The sequence below is a fragment of the Chrysemys picta genome, chromosome 2 (assembly GCF_011386835.1).
Source record: "Chrysemys picta bellii isolate R12L10 chromosome 2, ASM1138683v2, whole genome shotgun sequence".
In the NCBI taxonomy this organism is placed as follows: Eukaryota; Metazoa; Chordata; order Testudines; family Emydidae; genus Chrysemys; species Chrysemys picta.
The window spans coordinates 231,270,941-231,289,300 of record NC_088792.1 but is presented as its reverse complement, the minus strand read 5'-3'; the positions used below and the strand labels follow the sequence as shown (position 1 = coordinate 231,289,300).

The following is an 18,360-nucleotide window of genomic DNA, read 5'->3' as shown; positions in this document are numbered from 1 at the left end:
GGAGGGAAGGACAAGGACACACTGCAGTTTAAAACTTTAACTCTTATTGAAGGCCAGCCTTCTGATGCTTGGGCAATCATCTGGGGTGGAGTGGCTGGGTGGCCGGAGGCCCTCCCACCGCGTTCTTGGGCGTCTGGGTGAGGAGGCTATGGAACTTGGGGAGGAGGGCTGTTGGTTATACAGGGACTGTAGCGGCAGTCTCTGCTCCTGCTGCCTTTCCTGCAGCTCAACCATATGCTGGCGCATATCAGTTTGATGCTCCAGCAGCCGGAGCATCGACTCTTGCCTTCTGTCAGCAATCTGACGCCACCTATCCTCTTCAGTCTGCCACTTGCTCTCTTCAGCCCGCGATTCAGCCCGCCACCTCTCCTCTCGTTCATATTGTGCTTTTTTGCACTCTGACATTGACTGCCTCCACGCATTCTGCTGTGCTCTGTCAGCGTGGGAGAACATCTGGAGCTCTGAGAACATATCATCCCGAGTCCGCCGTTTTCTCCTTCTAATCTTCACTAGCCTCTGCGAAGGAGAAACATTTGCAGCTGGTGGAGGAGAAGGGAGAGGTGGTTAAAAAAGACATTTTAGAGAACAATGGGTACACTCTTTCACGTTAAATTTTGCTGTTCACATTACACAGCACATGTGCTTTCGTTACAAGGTCGCATTTTTTCTCTTATATTGAGGGCCTGCCGGTTTGGTGTGAGAGATCACTCATGCAGTGCCAGGCAACAGATTTCGGCTTGCCGGCAGCCATGGTAAGCCACAGTCTTTTGGCTTTTTTAACCTTCATAACATGTGGGAATGGTTTCAAACAGCAGCGCCCTCATTTCCCATACCAAGCACCCGTTGGGTTGGCCATTTAAAATGGGTTTGCAATGTAAAAGGAGGGGCTGCGGTTTCCGGGTTAACATGCAGCACAAACCCAACTAACCCCCTCCCCCCCACCACATCCAATTCTCTGGGATGATCACTTCACCCCTCCCCCCCACCGTGTGGGCTAACAGCGGGGAATATTTCTGTTCAGCCGAGCAGGAATGGGCACCTCTGAATGTCCCCTTAATAAAATCACCCATTTCAACCAGGTGACCTGAATGATATCACTCTCCTGAGGATAACAAAGAGAGATAAGGAATGGATGTTGTCTGCATGCCAGCAAACACCGGGACCATACGCTGCCATGCTTTGTTATGCAATGATTCCAGACTACGTGCTACTGGCCTGGCGTGGTAAAGTGTCCTAGCACGGGATAAGGCAGCCCTCCACAGAAACCTTTTGCAAAGGCTTTGGGAGTACATGAAGGAGAGCTTTCTGGAGATGTCCCTGGAGGATTTCTGCTCCATCCCCATACACGTTAACAGACTTTTCCAGTAGCTGTACTGGCCGCGATTGCCAGGGCAAATTAATCATTAATCATTAAACACGGTTGCTTTTAAACCATGTGTAATATTTACAAAGGTACACTCACCAGAAGTCCCTTGTGCACCCTCACGGTCTAGGAGCATGCCTTGGGTGAGTTCGGGGGTTACTGGTTCCAGGTCCAGGGTGATAAACATATCCTGGCTGTTGGGGAAACCGGTTTCTCCGCTTCCTTGCTGTGAGCTAGCTTCATTGTCTTCATCATCATCTTCCTCGTACCCCAAACCCGCTTCCCTGTTGCGTGCTTCTCCATTGATGGAGTCAAAGCACACGGTTGGGGTAGTGGTGGCTGCACCCCCTAGCATGGCATGCAGCTCCGTGTAGAAGCGGCATGTCTGCGGCTCTGCCCCGGACCTTCCATTTGCCTCTCTGGCTTTGTGGTAAGCTTGCCTTAGCTCCTTAATTTTCACACGGCACTGCAGTGCGTCCCTGTTATGGCCTCTGTCCTTCATGGCCTTTGAAACTTTTTCTAATATTTTGCCATTTCGTTTACTGCAACGGAGTTCAGCTAGCACTGATTCGTCTCCCCATATGGCGAGCAGATCCCGTACCTCCCGTTCGGTCCATGCTGGAGCTCTTTTGTGATCCTGGGACTCCATCATGGTTACCTGTGCTGATGCACTCTGCGTGGTCACCTGTGCTCTCCACGCTGGGCAAACAGGAAATGAAATTCAAAAGTTCGCGGGGCTTTTCCTGTCTACCTGGTCAGTGCATCTGAGTTGAGAGTGCTGTCCAGCGCGGTCACAATGAAGCACTCTAGGATAGCTCCCAGAGGCCAATACCGTCGAATTCCGTCCACACTACCCCAAATCTGACCCGGAAAGGCCGATTTCAGCGCTAATCCCCTCATCAGAGTTGAAGTAAAGAAACCGGTTTAAAGGGTCCTTTAAGTCAAAAAAAGGGCTTCGTCGTGTGAACATGTCCAGGCTTAATTCGATTTAACGCTGCTAAATTCGACCTAAACTCGTAGTGTAGACCAGGCCTTTAAGAAGCTAAGTAAGCCAGTTTTACCGCTTGCTTTGTGTTGCTAGAATGAGCTGGTGCACAATGGTGAATGAGGCTCATGGTGTAACTGATCTGTTTGTTTGTTTTTAATTCCTACCCTTTTTATTTATGTTTCTAAAATGTTTTGGTTTAGAGACTTCAGATGTTTTGCTGGCCTTGCTGAGACAAAGTATCTTTTAGTAGTTCAAGGTGGCTATTAGTGGAGGTTTATAAAAGAAACTACTTTTAATTTTATAGAGATTAATTTTAAACTCTATTATATAAATATTTATAACAGAAACTGACCTAAATTTTGCTTTAATATAGATTAAGTTCAAAATAATGAATTATAGCAGATTATCAGAAATGGATCCCTTGAACTGGAAATGGCATTTTATAATCTAGATTGTAGAGTCTTTATACATGTAAATGGGTACATACCTATATATTCAAGTAGTGGTATAGTAGATAGGACATTAGACTGGGACCTAGAAGACCAGGGTTCTATTCCTGTTTTTTGTGTGGCCTAGAATAAGGGTAAGTCTTCACTTGAGTTTCCCCTCCTTCTGAATTGTCTATTTAGATTGTAAATTCTTAAGAGCAGGAATTGTTTCTTATTATGTATTTATACAGTGTTTAGCACAACATAAGAACTTAAGAATGGCCATATGAGGTCAGACCAAAGGTCCATCTAGCTCAGTATCCTGTCTTCTGACAGCGGCCAATGCCAGGTGCCCCAGAGAGAATGAACAGAATAGGTAATCATCAAATGACCCATTCCCAGCTTCTAGCAAACAGAGGCTAGGGATACCATCCCTGCCCAATAGCCACTGATGGACCTAGCCTCCATGAACTTATCTAGTTCTTTTTTGAAAGAATGCCCTAAATCTGGGGGTCTGATCCAGCTTGGAGCCTGCAGATGCTACTGTAATACAAATAATAAAAATAGTCTCATTACTTGCGGTGAGATTAGTTGCATGAGGAAATGCTCAGTCGTTGCTAGGAGGAAGGGCTCCACAGTCTGCCATCTAGTGATTTGTTATTTTTATCTCTACATAATTTAGCAAATTTTATGGAGAAAAGTAAATTGGGCAAGCAGTATTAATCATAGTGATGGCAAATCAGGAAGGACAGAACAGAAACATTAGAAAATCCAGTAAAATACACTTACAGTTTTTGACACCATCTTTTGCATATATTATGAGCCCTTAAATCTACTTGTTTAAATTTTATACTGTTGCTTCCATTCCTCTTCTCCCATACTGCCTATCTTGTTAGTATTTCTGCTTTTACCATCTCACTCCCTCCAACCCAATTCCAGTCCGTTACTTCCCACTTGTTTCCTGTGCTAGAGCCTAAACACATGGGCCCATGTCCTGAGCTGTGATAAAGAAGCACTCGACAGTGCTTAGGAGGGACGAGGCAAAGGCCATCTTTGTGCTTCCCTGATTTTGGACAAATCTGTGCTGTTCTCTAGAGCAATTTAGAGCAACTTTAAGGCTACTCTAAGACTCATTTACACAGAGACATTCAGGAAAATTAATCCAAATTAACTAACTGTGTGAATTTCAAGTAGATAAGTTAAACAGCGTTAAACCATGGTGTGGATGCTCTTATTCAAAATTAAAGTGGCCTTAATTTGGTTTAGCTTTCTCCAGTTTGGAAGTGAATTAAGGTAAATTTAATTGATGACACTTTAATTCTGAGTAAGGGCATACACACGTGGGTTTAATGTGGTTTAATTTTCCTGAGTGTCCTTGTGTAGACAAGCCCTAAATGGATACCTGTGGCCCCAAAGGGCTTTTCTGCCACTCTGGGATCACTAAGGGCTTGTCTACACTTGAAACACTTCACCAGCACAGTTGTAGCGCTGCAGCTGTGCCACTGTAGCATTTCATTGGAGACAGGAAGGGTTTCCCCATTGTCACAGGTAATACACCTCCCGAAGAGGCAGTAACTTGATCAATGGAAGAATTCTTCCATCAATCTAGCACAGTCTACATGGAGACTTAGGTCAGCTTAACTACGTCCATCAGGAGTGTGGATTTTTCACACCCTTGAGTGATGTAGCTGGGTTAATCTAATATTCTAGTGTAGAACACCCCTAAATTGGACCACTCACTCCACTGGCTGCAGGGATGGGGTTAGTATAGGAGCAGCTATAACAGGTCAATGCAACCTGAGAATCCCCCATGTAGGGGAGAGAGATTTCCAGAACTGACCCTCAGATTTAGGGCAATTTTAGGGTATAGATGCAAAGCCAAACTAATCCAAAGATACAGCCCATGCTGTTGCATCATTCTTTGCTTAAATTTATGACCACTAGCAACAGATATTTTGAAAAACGAATGTATGTGCACAAAAGAAACTATTGCTTTCACGTTGGAGTGGGCAGGTCTCTTGTCATATCGTTGGAGGAATATTTTATTGTATCTTATCATATTATTAATACTCACACATATTTTTTCAGTCCCCAATTGATCTATCTCAGTTTCCCTTAACTCCCTTGCCCCTCACCTCTGCACTGAAATAAAAATTCCTGTTCCTTGGTTCTGGAAGACATTTGTCTTTTCTGAATGAGTGAAATCTTTCTTTTCTATGCAGAATGGATTTGTTGCCCTATAACAATGCTATCTGGACTGCTTTGTGTATTATGACTATTATTTATTTAGTTCCTGCAATGTCCTTTGCTCTATACAGAACAAAACCAACATATCCCTGCCCTGATGGGCTTATAGCTTAAGTCAGAATTCATTCCCCATGTTCATTCAGTCCTACTGCTCGCTCTACCAAATACATAGACTGCTCCCTACTGAGACCCCAGTCCATCCTTAAAGGGACTTCTATACAAATAGCAATTTACTGATCTTCAGAACATCCCTTTGAAGAAAATATTTTTTTCAGAAACAAAAAATGAAACTTAGTTCAGTATTTTGCCCAAGGATAAACAAATCAGTCAGTGACAGAGACAAGATTAGAACTCTGAAGTTCCTTACTCTAAGTCGCGTGCTCAGTCTTCTCACTACTCTGACTGAAGTGGAGGTAGAGGATTATCATATTTCCATGCTTACATTGTCCTGATCTGCTTAAAGTTCTGCACTGTGAATTCTCATAAGGTAGATTCTAAAACTTCTTAATTGGGTCGGTTGTGTTTACAGTTTGCAGGCAGAGTTTGAAATGCATATGGGTGCCTCTGGGTACGTACGTTGTGAGCACAAATCCTATTTATGTGTAGTACCTGCCCAAGTGTGACACCCAAATGGCTGGGTACCAGGAGTTTCTTCTTTGAATTACGTGACACTGCTGTGCCACCGTCTTTTCTTTTCTCTTCTAATGTAGCTCTTTGATGCTATATTTTACTCTGTTGCTTTGTATTCTGTGAAGACTGAAAAAGGAAATTTATCCGTGATCTTAGTAAATTTCACTTTGCAGCCTGTGGCTCATGGGAAACACAATTATTTCTTTAAGTTAAAGTATGGAGTGGGCAACCAAAGTCAACACTAGAAGCGGCAACAGTTTTAAAGTATAGAGTGTAGAGATTGCAAGCTCTTTAGGACAGGGACTGTTATTACATGTGTGCATATAACACCTAACATAATGGTCTCCTGATCCTCATGCAGATCCATTAGGCACTATTTATAATATAAATAATATTAAAAAAAACACTAGGCAAATACTTAGGGACAAATCCTCATCTCATAAACCAAACACAATTTAAAGGGCTTCACTAACACTTAGCATAGGGTGCTGGGAGTTGGGGGCGGAATTTCCACCCAAGGCCTGCTATATAGCTGGGCGGTGGAGAAGATTACCTCATACTGGCAGAAGTAGGAGATGCAAGCAAGTTTGGGGCTTGTACTGTTCCTTATCTCACCCTTAATCCCACCTCAATGCTTCTGTACGAAAATGAGCTCTATTAATTTCAACACTTCCACACTGTGTGAACACAGCATTTCCAGTTTATTTTGGACCTTGCACATCTGCAGTGTGTTCTGAAGGATTTGACTGTCTCAATAAAACACTGCAGGATACAAAAATCAGGCAGATGGTTGACATTTACTGTATTTCTATTTTCTCCTTGTGACTGTAGCTTTGACACTTGATAGTAGTTGACATTAATTGTATTTCTCCCCCTCCCCCAATTCTGTCTGTAACTTTGAAGAACTTCCAGTATGGAAACTCATAGTGAGCTCATTGCATTATCTGAAGTCATTCATTCACAGGACAACTTCATTATAAGAAGAGAGTTTAGAAAAATATATTCTTATACAGAGAGAGAGAAAAACTAGAACCTGCTCTTCATCCTGTTTTCTGCACTGGTTCTATGTGAGGGAGGAGCCTTCTTCAGGGTTGTTCAGTCAGCATGTAGGCATTATTAAAACTAATTTATGGTATAGATATGGGTTTATCTGGAAGCAGGAGGTTACACCTTGTTTTTATTTATTATGGACAAGATTTCTCTCTGGCAATGAAAGTATAGTCATGTCAAGGCACTATTGAAATGCATTTTTAAGTTCCTCTCTTTAATCTACATTACCTTAAAAGTAGATCTGTTCTTCAAAACAATTTTCCTACAGTAAAGAACTGAATAAGAAAATTTTCTTACCATTGCCTATTTTGGCAAAAGTTGTGCAAAAAATTTGATGGGTTTCACAGAGAGATTGTTTGGTATTTTTATTTAAAACAAAACCAACAAACAATCTCAGTAGTTTCACAAGGTTTGGGTTTTTTTTTTAAATTGGGACACAGATTTTGCCTAAAACTAACCTGCCAGGCTAGACATTTGAGGATTTCCCCCCAACATACAAGAATATCGAGGGTGGCAATAAGATGTCAGTGGCACCTACACCAGCCACCCCACCTGATTGTAGGGAGACAAGGCTAGAAAAAAGGGCCACGTCCATGGATCCCTTATGCTAGTGAGTTCAGACTTCTGGAACTGCTCCTTGGGATTAGAGAGACAAGCCTTCAGGATGCACTAATTTATGCCAGGGAGCCAGGAGGCTGCAGGATCAGGAAGTGCAAAAGTCACCTCTGTACCCTTCCTCCTGAGCTGTACTGAGCACTTCTTAGCCTCAGCTCAGGTTCTGGGCTTAGCCTGAGGTAAATGAAGTCTGTTTTCACATGACAACTACACATTTTAACAGAGAGCTGCAGAGCAATAACACTATGATTACCATATTCCTTGCTACTGCCAGGGTCTTAAGTACTTTTTTCATAAATTTCTTTTGTATGATAAGTGTCTTTCACTTTAAGTGGAAGGAAACCAGGGCTTTGCAGGAATCCTTAATAACATGAAATATAATAGTAATGGCTACTCAGCTTGATACCTAAAATGGGGTGGCACTTACAGAAGTGATGGAAAAAAGTTACCAGCCCCAACTGCAGATTCAAAAATGAATATAGCTAAGATCATGAGCTGGGATTTGAAAAGATAGCTATACTTAAGCAAACGTGGGTATGCAGTGGTTATGGTGAGGGCAGATGGTTTGCTCCCTGCAGAGCAGATGGCCACCAAGTCATCTAAGTCTCAAGAGCATCCTGTCTAAACGTCTTGTCAAATATTACAGCTACAAGAAATAGCTATTTTCCAGAGTCCCAAAGAGTTTGCACTTTCTTGATATTTCATCTCCAGTTACAGCATTAAATGAATCATGAAAATAAACATATCTCCAATAGTAAACAGGGTAATCTCATAAGATCCTAGATTCTTATAATCCTACTGTAAACAGTGAAATTCAGTTTGCGAAAGAATGGAAGTTCTGAATTGGTCAATGTGTTGCTATGTGCCAGTTGAAATTCCAGTTTCCTGGGGGAGGCCTGTGTCATCTTTGTGGCAAGGATATATGCCTAGTGGATAAAAATGCATTCTATTCCACTGATTTCTTGGCTGTTTGCTTCCATTCATTCTTTTCAGGTAGCAGGTTCTCTGTGTTTTCAGAAGTAGGATGGCAATTTGTGTGCTGTTTTTTAGGCTTCTCCATAAGCACAAGGTAAACCAGAATTAGACTGTTACATGCGGTTTGTGAACACTCACTGCTATTTTTCTTTTTCAATGTGTAGATGAGGGGGCTTCCTTTCACCCATGTGATGATACGTACTGTGGTCCCTTTCCCGAGTCTGAGCCTGAAGTAAAGGCTGTAGCTCACTTTCTTCGCAAACGCCGGAAACAAATAAAAGCCTATCTGTCTTTTCATGCATATGCTCAGATGTTGCTCTATCCATACTCTTACAAGTATGCAACAATTCCAAATTTCAGCTGTGTGGTAAGTGCAATAGTTCTTGGAGATTACATCCCTTCTATGCTATTTCTGTTATTGTTTAGAGAGCAGACATGGTTCTCTAATATGTCATATTTAGCGATATTTATTTCAGCTCTATTTGCAGTCTTATACTGGTTATGTAACCTTTACTCTAATTGAATTAATGGTTACTCACTTAGAATGGGATAGTTTCTTCCATCAATCTCTATCAAGTAATTTATAGGCTAATCAGTGGAGTTTTAATTAGTGTTATCATAAATTATTAAATATTAATGGAAGCTGTTACTAAATCCCCATGCACCTAGCTGAAAGTCTATCTCTATATGTTTGAAAGAACTGAAGAGGTATAAATACTTGACAGAAAAAAGATTTGATATTTTAAAGTTTGAACTTATTAACAATATAGAAACCTATCAACTATTAAATTTCATCCAGAAATAAAGCTTCTAACCCCTAATATTGCAGCTCACTGAGCTAATATTGTTACCTTCTTTGATCTGAGCAATCTGCCAATATTTAAGGTCTTGTGGGTTGTTTCCTTTAGGAGAAATTGGTGATGGAGTCAGAGGTTTTTCATGCAATCCTGTTTCTTTACAAAGCTTTTATAAAAGTCCAGTTTCCCAGACTTCGTATAAAATTAAACAGGGGACAGTTTCTTTGCTTACTGTACCAAGCCTCTTTTCAGCCAGCACTTTGCCCAAAGATCTCTCCCTCTTGATTTTCTCTCAAGGCCATATTACTGGTGCTTGTCTTGAGATCTGCTTCTGTCCACAGACACAAGTAATACCCACCTGCTGCATTTGCATTTAGTACCCCACAACACCCCCTGCACCCACATAGCTCAGCTTCTGACCAGCCTTTCCCGATGCCTCTTTTTTGGATTGTGGCTCCTATTATTTCAGCTATCTTACTCCAAAAAGGAGCTTAACAGCTCCTAACTTTTATCCTGAACATAGGGCGCTATCATACTCACCAGCTTCACTTAGGTTTTACCCCTCCTCCATCATAATACAGTACAAACTGAATTCTCTTAGTTGCATGGATCTGGAGTATGGACTGAGGGGCTCAGCAGCATTTATTTGGGGGGGGCATTAGGACAATTAAAAGATCTTTCCTGACACTATTTCTGTTAAGACTTAATTGCTCCAACTCCTGAAAATTTCCTGTGTCTGATGTCATGCTTGGGAAGTGGAGCAAACTATCAGTGATTCAAGATGCCAGAACAGCTAAAAATTAGAATTATAAGAAGTTGCAGCATGACCAAACATTTAATTTGCAATGCTTCAAGATGTATTGATTTTCAGTATTTAAAATATCTATCATAATCAAATATGGTAAGATTTCAGCTCACTTGAACTTTTGTGAAGAGCTGTACTGAGGTGGAAAGCAGAATTATAATGAAGCTTCCATCCCATTTATCTCTCTCCTGTGGTTGACTGAAAGCGCTTTATTGGTCCAGATGGATTTCATGTGTTGAGGTTGGCCAGCAAGTGAAAGCTGTTCCAGGGGCCTCCACATGCATGAGGGGTTAGGAACATTTAGTGTAAATAGGGTCCTTAATTATTCCTGAGCAGAAAGCAAAGATGCTTCTGTCCAATTCACTACACACTAGTGTGCTGTTGTTTCAGTTAAAGTGGTAAATTATTCAGTGATGCTTTGAAACTGAAGTGCAGTATATTGGTAACAACGTGTATAAATATTCGGCTCCAATTTAGACAACTCCCTTATTAAGTTTCAATTGAAACCTGTTATGTTAAGATCTTTAAAGGGAAGTTGGACTTCAGTTATTGTTTGGTAAATGTCTGCACCAGTTATTTCAATCTGTAGGGTTTTTTTAAAGTTTAATTTACTAGTCATATTTTTTTCTATACAATCCTTTGTTTCAGTATTCGCAGCTCCCTTTGCTGAAATCTGCTAATATTGCAAGTTCTCAGGGCCTGCTCTTGAAAGACGCTGGGAATTTTGATTGCTCAGTATCATTCAGGATCAGACCTATATAGCATATGAAGCATTTCAAAATTGTTCCCTTCCTTCTCTATGTGTGACACAAACAGATGGAGTGAACACATTGCTGGTAGCCTGAGAACTGTGCACTCACTACATCCAGGTGTTTGTTTCCCTTATATTGGAAGCATATTATGGTCATTTACCATGGACCTTCACTCAGTTGCCACATCTGAACAGGAATCAGTACAATATTATCCTACTTTTAAAATAATATTGCAATAGAATTTCTCCATAATGTTTTCAACAGTTTTTTTTTTGGGGGGGGGGCATTATTTGATATACGGGTCCTTGTAACCTTGAAATTGAATATCAATTATCAATATTTTCTCCCTTACAACACCACACCAGGATGTATGTCATGGAAGATTATTCCTCAGTGGTAGGTCACCCATGTGAAACCACAGCATTTTTCCACTCCCCTACATGTATTTCAGATGGTGGATTGCAAGCACATATCAGAGGAGAAATAGGCCCAAGTGGCACCCCCACCCTCTTTCACAGATCTCAAAGAATGGCATGTAGCTGGGGGGGTCTCTGTATTTTGGGGTAAGTGGTTGGGCAGGAGCAGAGCTGGGAAATGGCCAGTCTGCACAGGATCACTCCCACCTCCAAACCTGTTGAATTTCCCACAGGAGCTCATTATAGCATTAACTTCATTTCCTAGCTCCATGCATTCTCTCCCCCTTATGGGACTGGGAGAGAAACGAGCACAGGCTGGGAACCTCTTGCAGCACAGTTCTTCCACTACAAACCAACAGAGGCAACTATAAACCAAAAAAGACCACTTGCAGGATTCTAAGTTAGTGTACTGGAATTTCTTCTAGGATAAAAAGTAGTTTCTGCTCCAGTGAAAGGCAACATATAGGCTGAACTGCATGCCCAGTCCAAAACAAATTTTCTATAACCTATTGTTGGACACACACACACAAAAATGTAACACTGGAACCCATATGGGGTATCATTAAACAATTACAACCCATGGTCTTTGAAGAACACATCCTGAAAGAAATCTTCCCATTTTCTGGCCTTCAAAAACTCCCCACAGTCCAAGATCCACAAACACAAAGCAGTACCAGACCTTGCTATAACAGATGCAAAAACCTGCAGACATCTCCATTGATACAATAATCAACACACCCTTCAAGATCCATGGGCCCTACACATACCTATCACAACATGTGGCATATCTCATCCAGTGCACTAAATACCCCAATAACAAATATGTGGGTGAAACCAGACAATCACTATACTCTCAAATGAACTCACAACATGATAAAAGACAAAAACAACCTATCATCCATGTGTAAACACTTTTCACAAAACAGTCACTCCATATGTGACCTCTCAGTCCTCGTCCTCAAAGGAAACCAGCACAACACCTTCAAAAGATGAGTCCCGAAGCTTCAATTCATAACTTTGGTAGACACTAAAAATCATGTAACTAATAAAGACACTGGATTTATGGTTTATTACAACAATCCATAATCCACTAACCCTACTTTTTTGTCCTCTGAACGCAGAGGTGTTACCTGGCCACATTACCTTGAATGGTCTTCTAATGTGTGTTAACTACTTATGCTAAACAATTTGTTCCACCTTGTATTTAGCTGTGAGACACTGAGTACCTTTCCCAGACCTGAAGAGCAGCTCAAAAGCTTGCCTCTTTCACCAACAGAAGTTGGTCTAATAAAATATATTACCTCACTCACCTTGTCTCCTTGATATTTTGGGACCAACATGGCTACAACAACACTGCTGCAAACAAAAATCATTTTGCTGTGAAAAATGTGTTTATCCATTAAATTGTAGAATCATAAAAATATACGGCTGGAAGGGCGCCAAGAGGTCATCCAGTCAACCCCCCTTCGTAGAGGCAGGACCAAATTAGCCTTGACCATCCCTGACAGGTGTTTGTCTAACCTGTAACCATCTCATAGCCACCTGTAACCACCTTGTAGTCTTATGACTGCTTGTCATTTAGAGCCACATAGGCCACTTGGGAGCTTCCCCAATCAAAGTGGAGGGAGGCTAGCCACAGTGCCCAACTTTCTGTTCCAGCCTGCACCCTCTCAAAGGTGCCCAGGAGTGTACGTGGGCTATCCATGGGACCCATTTTATACAGACCCAGTCCCTGTGCCTGATTGCTCTCATATAAAGTCCTGCAGACTCTTTTCCAGCTCTTCCTGCCAGGTGAGCAACACCTGCCTCTCCAGATGGTGTGACTGCTGGAAACTTTGCAGGGTCTTCTGCATCTTCTGTTGCTGTCTCATCACCATTGCTAGCAGGGGTGTTGAAACAATTTATATAGTGGGGGTGCTTTGAGCCATTGAACCAAACCCTAAACCATGTATAGAATGGAAACTACTTTGAGTCAGGGGGTGCTGCAGCACCCCCCACACTCCTAGTTCCAGCACCTATGATTGCCAGGTCTCCTACATTGTCTAAGCCATCTAACCCTTGCACCAGTTCAGATGCCAGACAAGTCTGCAGTGTAACAGCATGTCATCCCACTCCGGTCTGTTTTCTAGCCACAGCCTGCTCAGAGACCTTCTGGGCAAATACCTTGTGCACTTTATTTACAGTGTTCCCACCTCCATTACAAACTTGCGCAGCTCAGTATTTACAAGTATATAATCCTTAGCTCCCTCAGGCAAGGAGTGGAGAGACAGAAGGGCACTCCCCCTGAGGCTCTTTCCTGTCTGATTCTCAAAAGCTTTCCAGTATCTCTTTTCCCCACAAGCACTACTTTCCTGTGCCTTTTATACTTTTTGGGCTCGTGGGTTAATTAGTCTTATAGCCCTTTATACTCCACCCAGAATCTATCAATTAGGCACACCTTTTCCCCTCCCATTTACTCCAGGACAATTTAATTGATGATCCAGTGATCAGAGTTATAGTACAGCTGCTGTTGCCCAGCACTCTGTTACACATACCGTCCCCTCCATCATCCAAGTCATTAATGAAAATATTGAGTAGGCACCAGACCCAGGAGAGACTCCCCTGGTACCCCTCCTCCCCATATGACAGTGAACCACTGATAACTATTCTTTCGGTGCACATTTTCCACCAATCATGCACCCACTTTATAGCAATTTCATCTAGAAACCATTCCCTAGTTTGCTTAGGATGTCCCATTGGACTGTGTCAAAAGCTTTACTAAAATCAAGATGATCACATCTACTGCTTTCCCCCCCGCCCCCCATCCATTAGGCCAAAAATCTCAACAAAGAAGGAGAGGAGGTTGGTTTGGCATCATATTGACAAATCCATGTAGGCAATTTCTTATCACCTTATTATCCTCTAGATGCTTATAAATTAACTGTTTAACAATTTGTTCAAGTATCTTTCCAGGTATCGAAGTTAGGCTGACTGGTCTATAATTCCCTGGGTCCTCTTTGTTCCCCTTTTTAAAGATAGGCAAATATAACACCTTTCTCCAATCCTCTGGGACTTCATAAGTCCTCCATAAGTTCTTGAAGATAATGGTTCCGAGATTGCTTCAGCTAATTCCTTAAATACCCTAGGATGAATTTCAGCAGGCCCTGCCAACTTGAATACATCTATACTTATCTAAATATTCATTATCAAGTTCTTTCCCTATTAAAGCTTGTGTTCCTTCCCCCTTGTTGTTAATATTAATTGTGTTATGCATCTGCTCACACTTAATTTTTGTATAGAAGACTAATGCCTATTTTGCTTCAAACACCTCAGCCTTCTTGGTGTCATCTATTATTAGCTCTCCTTCCCTGGAAAGTAGTGGACCTACACTTTCCTTCATCTTTCTATTGCTCTTAATATATTTATAGGACCTTTTCTTACTGCCTTTTATGTCCCTTGCTAGGTGTAACTTACGGTACTTGTGCCAAAGCCTTTCTGATTTGCTTCTGTTATTGAGTATTGTTTTGTACTTATCCTTAGCAATTTGTCCACCTATCCATTTTTTGCAAGGTTCCATTTTGATTTTTAGGTGATTGAAAAGTTTCTGAAGCAGCCATATTGGCCTCTTGTTATATTTCCTTCACAGTGAGATAGCAAGCTGTTTTGTCCTTAATATTGTCTCTTTGAAAAACTGCCAGCTCTCCTGAAAATATGGTAACTTAGGCTCCACAGGATCATAAAACCTAGTATTGCATTAGGAGGATCATCTGACCTAGTATTGCATTAGGAGTAAGTGTTCTGTAGTTGAAGTTCCAATCCTATTACAGAAATTAATGTGAAATCTAAAGTATTTATTGTTTCCTCCCATATACAGGAATCTGCAGCTTATAATGCTGTTAATGCTCTTCAGTCCGCTTATGGTATAAGATACAGATATGGCCCTGCTTCTAGCACTTTGTGTAAGTTTCTCTCATAAACTGGTTTGTTACTTTGACCTAGATATGGTATATGGGGCGGCCTGTACTATAACAAAGGAAGCAAATCTTGTCTAAAGTGAACTTTGATCAAATTGTGGCAGGTGAGGAAGGCAGAGGGGAAGATGTAACTGATTAAATCCATCTGCAATGGCAGAGATAAATGCAACAGTTTCTAGCGAGAAAAGAAGAAAGACAAGGAACATGTCCAGTGAGCTGCAGTAAATTTTAGCATACATAAAGATCAATAGAAAACTTCAAAACAGGATATTTAACAGTTAAATCTTGAGATTGAGAGAAAAATAATTCATAGTAAACATTTCCATGCTCTCGCTCTCTCCCCTTGTAATTGAGATATCACTGCACATGGTGTTCATTCAGAAACTGAGGTGGTCTTTTTAAAAGCTGGATTTAGAATATCCCAGTTTTTCATTGAGAATAAATAATAGCAAGTGCATCTGTATTTGGAAATCTTCTTTTAAAAAAAAAAATGATATTGAATTCAAATGCTTATTCTTCCCCCAAGGGCAAAGGATCTTTAAAGCTTGGGTTTTAGCTAACAAAATGTTTGTCAGCTGAGCTCTCTCAGGAGGTTAGTAAGGGAAAAGTTCAATAGTTTTCTACAACACCATATAAACTTTTCACTAGGACCCTTTGATTTGACAACCATTTGAAGACGGAATTTACTCAGTTAGGACAGGCTTAAAACAGCATTTTATAAATATAGCAAGATAGTTTTCTTTATTTCCTCTGCTACTGATACAGATGTGCTCAGTAAAGCATTTTTCACCTTTCCTCACAACTCACTTTCTCTTTGTGCTTAGTCCTTCAGCAGAGTGATAAGATTGTGTTATAACTATACAGTCTTTTGCCATATCACAAGTATAGCATTGGGACTTAATGGTTAGGATCACGTTGAAGAAAATAGGCTATAAAAATCTTTATCTAAGTATACATGATAATTAAAATATAGAGGCAAGGAAAAAGTATGAGGAACACAGTTCTTCTGTGAGGTTTATCAGTGTTAACCACCATCCCTGCAAATGTTATTATGCACTGAGCAAACCATGGAAAATAGAGAAGGGATGGAAATTATTTTTGGAAAAAAAAATTAAAGGAAAAGTTTAGTCTACTTCGTCTTCTTAGACCCTGATCCTGCAATGTGTTCTTAAATACATGAAGAGTCCAATTGAAGTCAATTGGACCATGCAAAGAAAGGGTCTGCATGGATGGACACTTTTGCAGGGCTGAGGCCTTAGATTGCAATCACCTGGGGACAGGGACAGCATCGTCCTTGAAGCTCTGTACAGCAGTGTTCTGAACTATACTATAGGTGTTCAGTAAATGAGGTAGGAGAAAAGAGAGAAAAATATTCCTGGTGTGAAAGCTTTTTACATAAAAGATAATTATTAGATTTTTCCCATGTTAACTGTGGGCCTAATCATATATGATGCTAAGTCCCTTCCATGAGATATTGGATGCCCGTGAACTTCTCTGGGAGATGAGGGTGCTCAGCACCTTGGAAGATAAGGCCCTGAGTTGCAAGTACTCAGTAAGAGTCTTAAATACAATATTATGATAACAGTATATTTCAAACAAATCATTATACTTTTTTTTCTTCCCCAGATGTGAGCTCTGGTAGTTCTATGGACTGGGCCTACAAAAATGGCATCCCCTATGCATTTGCATTTGAGCTGCGTGACACTGGCCATTTTGGATTTTTACTTCCTGAGACTCTGATCAAACCCACTTGTACAGAGACCATGCTAGCAGTTAAAAATATAACTATGCATTTGCTAAAGAAGTGTCATTGAGAGTTATATTTGGGATCCAGAACTTTAGCTAATGTTTTACTTCAGGTGTTTATTAAATAGACACTGTCAAGTCATTGCAATTCTAAATCTGACATTTTAAAACTGTAACGCACAGTAGAAAATGTGGTAATTATTCTACCTTGGAGGGTTGGAAGGTGAAAATCCTTTCACTTCTACACTGCAAAAGTCCTACTAAGTTAATATATCACATCAGTGATTTGTTCACAACTAAATACTCTGTCCTTATTAGGGATGAATACTAAGGTCTTGATTCTAGACCATTGAAATAGTGAAATTTTTGCCACTGACTTCAGTTGGAGAAAGATCTAGTCCCAAATACAGTTTTGGAGCCAAATTCTGGCAGGTTCCCCACACTGCAGACTGCAAGGAAACCCACACCCAGAACTACAGGGCACAATCGGCTACCCAATTCCTTCCATTCTCCCATAAATCACAGCATCTGCAGGAGCCACAAAGGAACATTCCAGAGTGGGGTCATTGGATCAGTATAGTTCACATGTTCATGCACTTATGTCCCCTAACCCAGCATTGGCCCTTCTACATAACGCCCTGTACTCCTAGTAGGAATAATGTATATGTGGTCCATGGTTGCTGCTGGCCAGACTACAGGCAGGAAACAGTATGATTTTTTCACCATATGTGTCTGCACTTTAGAGGCTATTTCTTTCACATAGTGCCAGAATTTGACTCCTAGTTTTCTTTTAAATATTCAGAGTTAGATATTTTTAAATAGAGACCAGCATATTATCATGCATAAATATAAATTTTAAAAGTTGTGTTCCCTGTAATAAAGAATTATAATAGAACAATTAATGGATATAATATTCTACTGTATGGATGTATAACAACAAAATAATTTGCAGTGACTATGGACTTGGACAAGATCATCAGCTTCTGTACATAGCTGTGGGCAATGAAGTTACACCATTTTGCACCAGCTGAGGATTTGGCCCTTGAACAACAACAAATCGGAGTTCTTATTTCTAGGTACTTACAGTGAGTGCTCTGTGGCTACATGGCTATTCAAGGTTTTCACATGTTTTAAAGACATTGATAATGGATTTTTAACTGAATGGGACCTAAAATGTGGAAGCTTTGCAGCTGACAGGTTTCTAGTGAAGAAACACAGTATTTGAAAGAACAATGCTGAAAGCACAGAGGTTTTTTTGGTATTTTCAGAATAATATTTTTGTTGCTAGATCTTTAACATTTTATATGTTTTAATATTTTGGTTTTGAATTTAAATTTGTCATAAAGTGTTAAATAAATCACATTTGTTAATAAAAATCTACAGACATATGAAGCATTTTTTCCATGTGCCTCCCCAACCCCTCTTTGTAATGTCATCCCTTGATCTATCACATTTAGTTATTAAACTCCTTGGAGCAGAGAAAGTCACTTATTTGTCTGTATAGCATCACAGATACCTATGGTGTTATATAAACAAAGTCAAATAAATTACTTGAAGCTGCATTCTGGCGCCCTTACTCATGTGGAATAAAACCA

General features: G+C 40.7%; 1 protein-coding gene across 4 annotated transcripts in view; it reads left to right on the top strand.

Annotated features, from left to right (window-relative positions):
- CPA6 (carboxypeptidase A6) overlaps positions 1 to 18,141 on the top strand; it is a 109,157-nt gene extending 91,016 nt beyond the window's left edge. For 3 of the 4 annotated variants that reach the window (XM_005311370.4, XM_042845246.2, XM_024111996.3), the window contains 3 exons: positions 8,461 to 8,663; positions 14,920 to 15,004; positions 16,646 to 18,141. In XM_005311370.4, the coding sequence (XP_005311427.2) occupies positions 8,461 to 8,663; positions 14,920 to 15,004; positions 16,646 to 16,833 (476 nt within the window). In that variant the 3' untranslated portion in view covers positions 16,834 to 18,141. The remainder of the gene's footprint in view (positions 1 to 8,460; positions 8,664 to 14,919; positions 15,005 to 16,645) is intronic. The other variant, XM_024111997.3, reaches the window with a different exon arrangement.
- Positions 18,142 to 18,360: the final 219 nt, after the last annotated feature.